The sequence below is a fragment of the Conger conger genome, chromosome 5 (assembly GCF_963514075.1).
Source record: "Conger conger chromosome 5, fConCon1.1, whole genome shotgun sequence".
Classification (NCBI taxonomy): Eukaryota; Metazoa; Chordata; class Actinopteri; order Anguilliformes; family Congridae; genus Conger; species Conger conger.
This window is the reverse complement of record NC_083764.1, coordinates 1,306,894-1,319,393: the sequence shown is the minus strand read 5'-3', so window position 1 is coordinate 1,319,393 and position 12,500 is coordinate 1,306,894. Positions and strand designations below refer to the sequence as shown.

Genomic DNA, 12,500 nt, shown 5'->3' with positions numbered 1-12,500 from the left:
GTGGCACAGAGAGCAGAGCGCAGGGTGGCACAGAGAGCAGAGCGCAGGGTGGCACAGAGAGCAGAGCGCAGGGTGGCACAGAGAGCAGAGCGCAGGGTGGCACAGAGAGCAGAGCGCAGGGTGGCACAGAGAGCAGAGCGCAGGGTGGCACAGAGAGCAGAGCGCAGGGTGGCACAGAGAGCAGAGCGCAGGGTGGCACAGAGAGCAGAGCGCAGGGTGGCACAGAGAGCAGAGCGCAGGGTGGCACAGTGAGCAGAGCGCAGGGTGGCACAGAGAGCAGAGCGCAGGGAAGGCCGGTCATAAACAGGGTTATTTTCAGTGGCCTTTTGGCTGCTTGGTTCACCGCAGTGCTGACTCCACTTTGACGCAGAGGGAGGAAACGCTGACATTATGAGCGAATGCAGAAACACTGAGTATAACCCTGACCCCCTAACCCTAACCCCCTAACCCTAACCCTAACCCCCTAACCCTAACCCTAACCCCCTAACCCCCTAACCCTGTGTGCATGGAGTAAGGTGGTGGTTCTGTTTGTGTAAAGAGAGAGAAGACTGGCAGGATGACCTGGAGCCTGGGGAACACAAATAAACAGGTTCCCTTAGAAACGCTGTGGGATGAATTAATAAACGGGGTCACCAAACCCCCGAGTGCAACAGAGAGGCCAGGTGGTTAAAGAGGCCTGTAATTTTGGTGGTCCTCATGTCTCTGACCGCATTGCCCCCCCTCCAGTGTTCCCATGTGCCGTACTCCGCCCTCACCATGTTCCTCAGTTCCGACCAGCGAGAGAGAGACTCTGCCACGGCCTACAGTAGGTACCCACGCTAATGCTAATGCTAACGCCAGTGTTTACTACTGTCTGTGGGTCTACAGTACATACCCCTGTTAATGCTAATGCTAACGCCAGTGTTTACTACTGTCTGTGGGTCTACAGTACATACCCCTGTTAATGCTAATGCTAACACCAGCATTTACTACTGTCTGTGGGACTACAGTATGTACCCGTGCTAATGCTAATGGCAGCATTTACCACTGTCTCTGGGGCTACAGTAGGTATCTGTGCTAATGCTAATGCCAGCGTTTACTCCTGTCGGTGGGGCTATAGTACGTACCCACACTGATGCTAATGCTTATGCCAGCACTCACTACAGGAAGTACCTGTGCTCATGTTAATGCTAGCAATAACTACTGTCTGGGAGGTTACAATACATACCTGCACTAATGCTAATGCTTATGCTTATGCCAGCATTCACTACAGATGTAGCTGTGCTCATGTTAATGCTAGCATTTACTACTGTCTGGGAGGCTACAGGAGGGACCTGTGCTAATGTTAATGAGATGCAGTTTGGGTTAGGGTTCGGGGTCTCTAACCAGCTGTCTCTGCAGGGATGACGATGGAGGTTTTGGGGACGCTTGTGGGGGCAGCGGTCCAGGGGCAGATTGTGGCCAGCGCCCACACCATGAAGCACTGCTCCGCCCTCAACCTGTCAGCCCCGCCCCCAGAAAACTCTAGCTCCGCCCACATCACACTCGTCCCTGACTATCTGTCCCACGCGGTGAGTGTTCTGAAAACCCATTTAAGCATATTCTCCTTATATTTCCATAGTTAATAAAATCCATATTTTAGACTTTAGACACACACTCACACACACTGCACACACACATACACACACACACACCATACACACACACACTGCACACACACACTCACTCACACACACACACACACACACACACACACTGCACACACACACACACACCATACACATACACACTGCACACACACACTCACTCACACACACACCATACACACACACTTCACACACACACACACACACACCATACACATACACACTGCACACACACACACACACTCACTCACACACACACACGCACACGCACACACACACACACACTCACTCACACACACGCACCATAAACAGACACACACTGCACACACACACCATACACACACACACACATTGCACACACTCACTCACACACACACCATACACAGACACTGCACACACACACTCACTCACACACACCATACACAGACACTGCACACACACACTCACTCACACACACCATACACAGACACTGCACACACACACACACTCACACACACCATACACAGACACACTGCACACACACACTCACTCACACACACCATACACAGACACACTGCACACGCACACACAACACTCACACACACCATACACAGACACACCATACACACACACACACACACACTCACTCACACACACTGCACACACACACCCACTCACACACACCATACACACACACACACACACACACACTGCACACACACACACACAAACACACACACACCATACACAGACACACTGCACACACACACACACCATACACACACACTGCACACACACACACTCACTCACACACAGCACACACACACACTCACACACACACAGCACACACACACATACACTCACACACAGCACACACACACATACACACACACACTGCACACACACACTCACTCACATACAGCACACACACACACACTCTCACACACACACACACACACACACACACGCACACACACACCATACACCCACTGACATACACTCAGCCCTTCCGTGACTTCTGGAAACAGAGGGTGTTTCATCTCCGGTCACTCTGCGGTCACTCTGTGGTCACTCTGTGGTCACTCTGCGGTCACTCTGCTCACTCTGTGGTCACTCTGTGGTCACTCTGCGGTCACTCTGCTCACTCTGTGGTCACTCTGTGGTCACTCTGTGGTCACTCTGCTCACTCTGTGGTCACTCTGTGGTCACTCTGCGGTCACTCTGTGGTCACTCTGTGGTCACTCTGTGGTCACTCTGCGGTCACTCTGTGGTCACTGTGGTCACTCTGTGGTCACTCTGCTCACTCTGTGGTCACTCTGCGGTCACTCTGTGGTCACTCTGCTCACTCTGTGGTCACTCTGTGGTCACTCTGCGGTCACTGCGGTCACTCTGCGGTCACTCTGTGGTCACTCTGCTCACTCTGTGGTCACTCTGTGGTCACTCTGCGGTCACTCTGCGGTCACTCTGTGGTCGCTCTGCGGTCACTCTGTGGTCACTCTGCGGTCACTCTGTGGTCACTCTGTGGTCACTCTGCGGTCACTCTGTGGTCACTCTGTGGTCACTCTGTGGTCACTCTGCTCACTCTGTGGTCACTCTGCTCACTCTGTGGTGTGGTCGACAGAAGAATAATAAACATGTTTACAGTGTCCAGTCCACACAAGCACTGACTTTCTCCCATTCTTATCAATTTCACAGAATGTAGAATATTTGCACAAATTTTTATACCAGCAACTTAATTCATAATTATTTTTTATAATAAAGCTGCAGGATTTCATCTGCATAAAATGGCAAAAATGGTTTATCCTTAAAAACCAGAAGGAGGTGTATATGATAGGTGGAGCACTCATTCTCTCCTCTCTCCCTACAGAAGGAGGTGTATATGATTGCAGCAGGAGTGATTGGAGGGATGTTCTTGCTCTGCACGCTGGTGATGTTTCTGGGGGTCAGAGAGAAAGATGGTGAGTCTCAGATCCATAATGTGAGGTCCCACCCCAGAGATGACTCCCTGGCACGATTGAATGTAATGGATGTCTGGAACGTGATTGAATGTAATGGATGTCTGGAACGTGATTGAATGTAATGGATGTCTGGAACGTGATTGAATGTAAGGGATGTCTAGAACGTGATTGAATGTAATGGATGTCTGGAACGTGATTCAATGTAATGGATGTCTGGAACGTGATTGAATGTAATGGATGTCTGGAACGTGATTGAATGTAATGGATGTCTGGAACGTGATTGAATGTAATGGATGTCTGGAACGTGATTGAATGTAATGGATGTCTGGAACGTGATTGAATGTAATGGATGTCTGGAACGTGATTGAATGTAATGGATGTCTGGAACGTGATTGAATGTAATGGATGTCTGGAACGTGATTGAATGTAATGGATGTCTGGAACGTGATTGAATGTAATGGATGTCTGGAACGTGATTGAATGTAATGGATGTCTGGAACGTGATTGAATGTAATGGATGTCTGGAACGTGATTGAATGTAATGGATGTCTGGAACGTGATTGAATGTAATGGATGTCTGGAACGTGATTGAATGTAATGGATGTCTAGAACGTGATTGAATGTAATGGATGTCTGGAACGTGATTCAATGTAATGGATGTCTGGAACGTGATTGAATGTAATGGATGTCTGGAACGTGATTGAATGTAATGGATGTCTGGAACGTGATTGAATGTAATGGATGTCTGGAATGTGATTGAATGTAATGGATGTCTGGAACGTGATTGAATGTAATGGATGTCTGGAACGTGATTGAATGTAATGGATGTCTGGAACGTGATTGAATGTAATGGATGTCTGGAACGTGATTGAATGTAATGGATGTCTGGAACGTGATTGAATGTAATGGATGTCTGGAACGTGATTGAATGTAATGGATGTCTGGAACGTGATTGAATGTAATGGATGTCTGGAACGTGATTGAATGTAATGGATGTCTGGAACGTGATTGGATGTAATGGATGTCTGGAACGTGATTGAATGTAATGGATGTCTAGAACGTGATTGAATGTAATGGATGTCTGGAACGTGATTGGATGTAATGGATGTCTGGAACGTGATTGAATGTAATGGATGTCTGGAACGTGATTGGATATTTCTAACCCTGTGATTGTCGATTATTGATGCTTTTGGATAATGTATTAGTGAATATTGAACCCACATGATTACATTATAATGATGTCATGGATGTTTGGTCCCACATGAATGGCCAATGATGATGTACTGATGATGAAATGGATTATGTGAGTGGCTGATGTGATACACTCAGTGAGCACTTTATTAGGCATTTACTTTAGACCTCTACTGCTCTAGGCTCTCCACTTGATGCGTTGGGTGTTCAGAAATGCTCTTCTGCATACCACTGTTGTAATTATTATTATTATTTATTTTATTTTATTTACAGGTGTAACATATTTATAAAAATAACATTTTTGTTTTATTAGGTGTAATAAAGCAAAAATGTTCCTAATAAAGTGCTCGGTAAGTGTAGATGTTGTGATTGGCTGATGGTGATGTAATGTGTATTGTGATTGGCAGACCCCTACGCGCCCTGCTCAGGGAAACCCGTCCCGTTCCACAGGGGCTTCCTGCTGGTGATGCGGCACTGGCCCTACCTCACCCTCACTGGCGCCTTCCTGTTCATCAGTGTGGCCGTCCAGGTACCCAACACCACCCCTACAACACACCCCCACCTACCCCAGCACCACCCCTACAACACACCCCCACCTAACCCAACACCACCCCTACAACACACCCCCACACCCCCACCTAACCCAACACCACCTACCCCAGCACCACCCCTACAACACACCCCCACACCTCCACCTACCCCAACACCACCTACCCCAGCACCACCCCTACAACACACCCCCACACCTCCACCTACCCCAACACCACCTACCCCAGCACCACTCCTACAACACACCCCCACACCCCCACCTAACCCAACACCACCTACCCCAGCACCACCCCTACAACACACCCCCACACCCCCACCTAACCCAACACCACCTACCCCAGCACCACCCCTACAACACACCCCCACACCTCCACCTACCCCAACACCACCTACCCCAGCACCACCCCTACAACACACCCCCACACCCCCACCTAACCCAACACCACCTACCCCAGCACCACCCCTACAACACACCCCCACCTAACCCAACACCACCTACCCCAGCACCACCCCTACAACACACCCCACACCTCCACCTACCCCAACATCACCTACCCCAGCACCACCCCTACAACACACCCCCACCTAACCCAACACCACCTACCCCAGCACCACCCCTACAACACACCCCCACACCTCCACCTACCCCAACACCACCTACCCCAGCACCACCCCTACAACACACCCCACACCTCCACCTACCCCAACACCACCTACCCCAGCACCACTCCTACAACACACCCCCACACCCCCACCTAACCCAACACCACCTACCCCAGCACCACCCCTACAACACACCCCCACACCCCCACCTAACCCAACACCACCTACCCCAGCACCACCCCTACAACACACCCCCACACCTCCACCTACCCCAACACCACCTACCCCAGCACCACCCCTACAACACACCCCCACACCCCCACCTAACCCAACACCACCTACCCCAGCACCACCCCTACAACACACCCCCACCTAACCCAACACCACCTACCCCAGCACCACCCCTACAACACACCCCACACCTCCACCTACCCCAACATCACCTACCCCAGCACCACCCCTACAACACACCCCCACCTAACCCAACACCACCTACCCCAGCACCACCCCTACAACACACCCCCACACCTCCACCTACCCCAACACCACCTACCCCAGCACCACCCCTACAACACACCCCACACCTCCACCTACCCCAACACCACCTACCCCAGTACCACCCCTACAACACACCCCCACACCTCCACCTAACCCCACACTCACCCCCACCTAACCCCTACACCACACCCCTACAACACCCCACGCTCACCCCTACAACACCCCTACAACACCCCCCCAGCATTCATCACAGAACAGGGTGGCCTGTAGTGTAGTGGTGTAAGGTACATGACTGGGACCCGCAAGGTCGGTGGTTCAATCCCCGGTGTAGCCATAAGATCCACACAGCCATTGGGCCCTTGAGCAAGGCCCTTAACCCTGCATTGCTCCAGGGGAGGATTGTCTCCTGCTTAGTCTAATCAACTGTAAGTCGCTCTGGATAAGAGTATCTGCCAAATGCCATTAATAAAAAATAATAATAACACACAACCCTCTTAACACTCTGAATTAGACGCTTGGGTTAAGGGACATCTTCTTTATTAAATAGCACAGTGAACTCTAATGAAGGAAACGCTTGTCTTCTGGTGGCGATGTCTTGAGCAGTTCTTAGATCAGTGTCAATGTTTGTTATGCACCAGCTCATTTGTGAGTGCAGTGCTTTTAATATTCATCCATGTATGGGGGGATTGTGGGTAACAGAGTGAGTGAAAGTGAGCTTGGTTGTGATTGGCTGGTCCTTGTATCCACAGCTGGTGCAGAGTAACTTTGTGCTCTTTTGTACATACGCGGTTGATCTTCGCGATCACTTCCAGTATATCGTGCTGACAATACTGGTGAGTGCTGGATTTTTTATATTATAAATAAAATTCAGGAAATGTGACATTTGTTTACTGAGAATTAACATATGTAATCAATATGTCCACCAGCTTAACACTGTATAACCTATATACAGTAAAATGTGCAATTTACCTTTTTAGGTAGCCTAAACAGCAGCAATAGGAAGTATGAGTCTTTGTATAAGTTAGTCATTGTATATTTCACATCAAATAACCATACCATAATTTATGATTACACCATTATTTAAGTTTCAACATACAGTTACTGTTAGCCAGCAGCTTACAGTAAATGTAACCCTACACTCACAATGACTTAATGCCAACATTGCGAAAGGAAGTTCCTTGCCAGAGAATTTGGTTTGTCCCTGCAAACCACACAAATCTAAAAACAACAACAGAAAAACCCAGATCCTGTTTCCGTACAGATGTCGGCGGCGGCGAGCATTCCGCTGTGGCAGCGGTTTCTGGCGCGCTTCGGAAAGAAGACGGCGGCGTACTGCGGGATCACGGTAAGCGCTCGCAAGTTCGCTTAGCTCCCGTTCGCGTCTCCACACAGAATTGTCATCTTATCCCGCTGCGAATACCACCGTTACAGGCCTGGCTACGCCCCTCCTCCTCCACTGAGTGATCTGTAATCAGATTGGAGCCGTTAGAAGGTGTTGCGTTCCCGATCCTTTGCTGTAGAGTTTGTGTAAAAGTTGCGGAGAGCGCAGTTATAATCACAGTGCACAGAGTTGCGGCCATGCGCATTTCGATCTTTCATATGTTTACTCTAATTGGATTGACATCTAAAAATAATACGGTTATGTAACATTAATCCTCCTAATGTGTTAGAAAGCTGCACGCACCTTTTGTGTTTTAACTCAAAACACAAAAAAAAAAAACATCATCCAGTATTGTTTTTTTACCACATACTGTAACTAACTTATAAATTCAAATTCATGCAATCACTTTATTATGTTTATATATTTTTTATTTACCATCTAAATTCACTCATTATATTTTCTATAGTGTCTAGACCCAAAGATGAATCTTGTTTGAGTCAAATTTCATCCACAGAACTACCCACAACGTTTCAATGCTGCATGCCATACTATCAGCAGCCAATCGTCTCTGCCGGGTCACACATGTAACAAAATGGTGACCATAGGCTTTGTTGTGTTTACATAGCTGTTTATGAGGATATCATGAAGCCTTGTTCCAATATAAAAATCTATATGGTATTTACACACATCTTAACTTGAAAACTTGAATGACTGTTCAGGCTCCCCTTTGGTAATAGGACATTCTTAAAGCCCCCTTTTCATAAACGCACAGACACACACACATCCTGTGCTGTGCTTTCCCTTTGACTCCCCCCCAGGCTCACCCCCACTGCTCTAGGATAAGACTGTGGTTCTGTGGTGTGCCATGCTCATCCAGACGCTTGTTGAAGGAAACCTTTTGCCCAATGAATCCAATAAACGCAGTCTCTCAGCAGAACTGGGTATAATTTTGAATATAATAAACTAGGCTTTCTGACAGTGTTCCTCACCAGTCATTCAGATTTATGCATTCCGGGTCCATTCTTTGGCACTTAGCGCCACCTTGTGGTGACATGTTTGATCACTGATGGTGAATAATGACTGCTTGATTGAAACTCAGTGAGCAGCTTCTCATTGCTTTTCCACATTCATTTTCATGATCAAGTCATGACAGAATGTCCCAGTGCTGCAGGCTTCAGATCTCCTGTCTGACTCCTCACTCAGCTCCCTGTGCCCTTGTTTCTCTGTGATTATGTTTCTATTTATTTTTGTTTTGTGGCTGTTTTTCAGTGGATGATGCCCTTCACCATCCTGCTAGTCTGCATCCCAAACCTCACCATGGCGTATGTGGTTGCCGTGGCGTCCGGACTGAGTGTGGCAGCGTCATTACTGTTGCCATGGTGAGAGACCTCACCTGAGACCCCTTACACCTGTGATTACTCCATCAGCTTAGGCTCACCTGAGACCCCTAACCCCTTACTGGAGCTAGCTTACACACACTATCACACACACGCACACGATCACACACACACACACACACACACTATCACACACACGCACACTGTCACACACACGCACACTATCACACACACGCACACACACTATCACACACACGCACACGATCACACACACACACACACACACACACACACGCACACTGTCACACACACGCACACTATCACACACACGCACACACACTATCACACACACGCACACTATCACACACACGCACACTATCACACACACGCACACTGTCACACACATGCACACTATCACACACACACACACTATCACACACATGCACACTATCACACACACACACACACACTATTACACACACGCACACTGTCACACACACACACACTATCACACACACGCACACTATCACACACACACACACTATCACACACATGCACACTATCACACACACACACACACACACTATTACACACACGCACACTGTCACACACACACACACTATCACACACACACACACACTATCACATACACACACACACTATCACACACACGCACACTGTCACACACACGCACACTATCACACACACACACACACGCACACTATCACACACACACACACACACACACTATCACACACATGCACACTATCACACACACACTATCACACACACGCACACTGTCACACACACTTCACACTGTCACGCACACTCGCTGTCACACACACAGTTACACACACTCTCAGACTTCAGGAAACAGACTTCATTGGCTGCATCAGATTAAAAATATATAATTTTTAAAAGCAGATCCAATTAGGGAGTTATAACAGATTCAGTTTAAAAGTCTGGGTTAAGTTGGACACAGGTTGAGGCTTCACTGTATTATTACCATATTACTGTATTATTACTGTATTACTGTATTATTACTGTATTGCTGAAATATGTGCACAGGTCGATGCTCCCAGATGTGGTGGATGATTTCCGGCTGGCGAACCCGGACTCCAGGGGACATGAGGCCATTTTCTACTCCTTCTACATCTTCTTCACCAAGTTTGCCTCGGGGATTTCACTGGGCGTCTCTACACTCTGTCTGCAGTGAGTCCTCGAGGAAAACCAACTCTGAATACTCAGTCCTGTTATAACCATACTCTGACACTACCCACTCCTGTTATAACCATACTCTGACACTACCCACTCCTGTTATAGCCATACTCTGACACTACCCACTCCTGTTATAACCATACTCTGACACTACCCACTCCTGTTATAGCCATACTCTGACACTACCCACTCCTGTTATAGCCATACTCTGACACTACCCACTCCTGTTATAGCCATACTCTGACACTACCCACTCCTGTTATAGCCATACTCTGACACTACCCACTCCTGTTATAACCATACTCTGACACTACCCACTCCTGTTATAGCCATACTCTGACACTACCCACTCCTGTTATAACCATACTCTGACACTACCCACTCCTGTTATAGCCATACTCTGACACTACCCACTCCTGTTATAGCCATACTCTGACACTACCCACTCCTGTTATAGCCATACTCTGACACTACCCACTCCTGTTATAGCCATACTCTGACACTACCCACTCCTGTTATAGCCATACTCTGACACTACCCACTCCTGTTATAGCCATACTCTAAGTGCACAGAATCACACCAGGCCCTTGTCGGAAACATCATAACTACCGCGTCCTCAAAATGTGTAGTGTCAACTAAACATACCGCATACTGTTCAGTTCATGTTTTTTTCGAGAGAGATGAAAATGAAGATGATGAAATGTGCTCCATAATACACTCTATCTATAATAATATCATCCAGGGATTTTAAGTACACTAGTACCTTTACATAAAATGTAATATTTTACCTACTTGCCTGATCAGGAGGGTGCTGCATGGCTGTAGAGAGGTGCAGGCTGGGATATGAAGGGCAGTGTGCCTGATGGGTCGGTGTGTTTGCAGGTTTGCGGGGTACGACAATGGGGCGTGTCAACAGCCCCGCCCCGTGGTCTACACCCTCAACCTGCTGATTGGTGCAGCCCCTGTAGCCTTCATCCTCACTGGCTTGACCATCCTCCTGCTCTACCCAATCACAGAGCAGGTCCGGCAGAAGAACAAGCTCGCTCTGGACCAACTCAGGTAAGACCCACACTGGTAATTCCATTGCGACTAGGGGGACTTGAGGACACAGACAGAACCACCAACCTAACCCTAACCCTAACCCCCCGGCCTGAGGGCAGCCTGTAGCGTAGTGGTTAAGGTAAATCACTGGGACACGCAAGGTTGGTGGTTCTAATCCCTGGTGTAACCTCAATAAGATCCACACAGCCGTTGGGCCCTTGAGCAAGGCCCTTAACCCTGCATTGCTCCAGGGGAGGATTGTCTCCTGCTTAGTCTTATCAACTGTATGTCGCTCTGGATAAGAGCGTCTGCCAAATGCCAGTAATGTAATGTAATGTAATGTAATGTACACACACCTGCATACATACTGTCCATACACACCCTGTACACCCATTTCAACACACGGTTGTTTCTGTGTCCTTCACAGGAAACAGGGTTGCAGCACAGGAAGTGAAACAGACGGCCTGGGGGGCAATGTGTGAACCCCCCCCCCGCTGACATTCCTAGCTACTTGGGAAAATGATCTGTTGGTGTATATTACACTGGGAAAATCTGATTTGTATGTTCTAATATGAACTTTGACTTGAACCTGTAATGTATCACAATCATATAAATATATATTCTTTATTTATATAAATTAATGTTTAATTACCATTTCACTATTTGTTTTCCTTCCAGTTAACTGGATCATGAGAGTATTGATTAAAGGCACTTTGACTACAGTTGCTCAGTGAAATGGAGGTGTTCTTTGTGATGCACACTTCTGACCAATCATAATCCTGTAGGTGATGCACACTTCTGACCAATCATAATCCTGTAGGTGGGGCTCCAAGCACTGGTGGCGATTCAAGCCAACCGACGAGACAGAGACTATCCCAGATAATGTTCGTCATTGTTCAGTTGGCTTCTCACCATCTTGTCCTAAAGACGTGAGTGACTCCATCCAGGCTGTCCTTGGAGCCTTAATGGTCCCAGAGTGAGTGGGATTAGAGGGCAAGACCGGATTAATCTAAAACCAGGAATTAGATGATGTCATCTCTAAATCAAAAGGGATCATCCCTTCATCTCAACCAGCCAATCCAGTTGCCAGTTCCAGTTGTCTCCTGCTGAAACGGGTTTC

The 12,500-nt window shown here is 47.8% G+C and overlaps 1 protein-coding gene across 1 annotated transcript in view; it reads left to right on the top strand.

Annotated features, from left to right (window-relative positions):
• mfsd2b (MFSD2 lysolipid transporter B, sphingolipid) overlaps positions 1 to 11,402 on the top strand; it is a 22,692-nt gene extending 11,290 nt beyond the window's left edge. The window contains exons 6-14 of the mRNA XM_061243171.1: positions 727 to 805; positions 1,381 to 1,550; positions 3,472 to 3,562; positions 5,161 to 5,282; positions 7,153 to 7,236; positions 7,665 to 7,748; positions 9,054 to 9,163; positions 10,190 to 10,333; positions 11,222 to 11,402. Of these exons, the coding sequence (XP_061099155.1) occupies positions 727 to 805; positions 1,381 to 1,550; positions 3,472 to 3,562; positions 5,161 to 5,282; positions 7,153 to 7,236; positions 7,665 to 7,748; positions 9,054 to 9,163; positions 10,190 to 10,333; positions 11,222 to 11,402 (1,065 nt within the window). The remainder of the gene's footprint in view (positions 1 to 726; positions 806 to 1,380; positions 1,551 to 3,471; positions 3,563 to 5,160; positions 5,283 to 7,152; positions 7,237 to 7,664; positions 7,749 to 9,053; positions 9,164 to 10,189; positions 10,334 to 11,221) is intronic.
• The last annotated feature ends 1,098 nt before the right edge of the window (positions 11,403 to 12,500 follow it).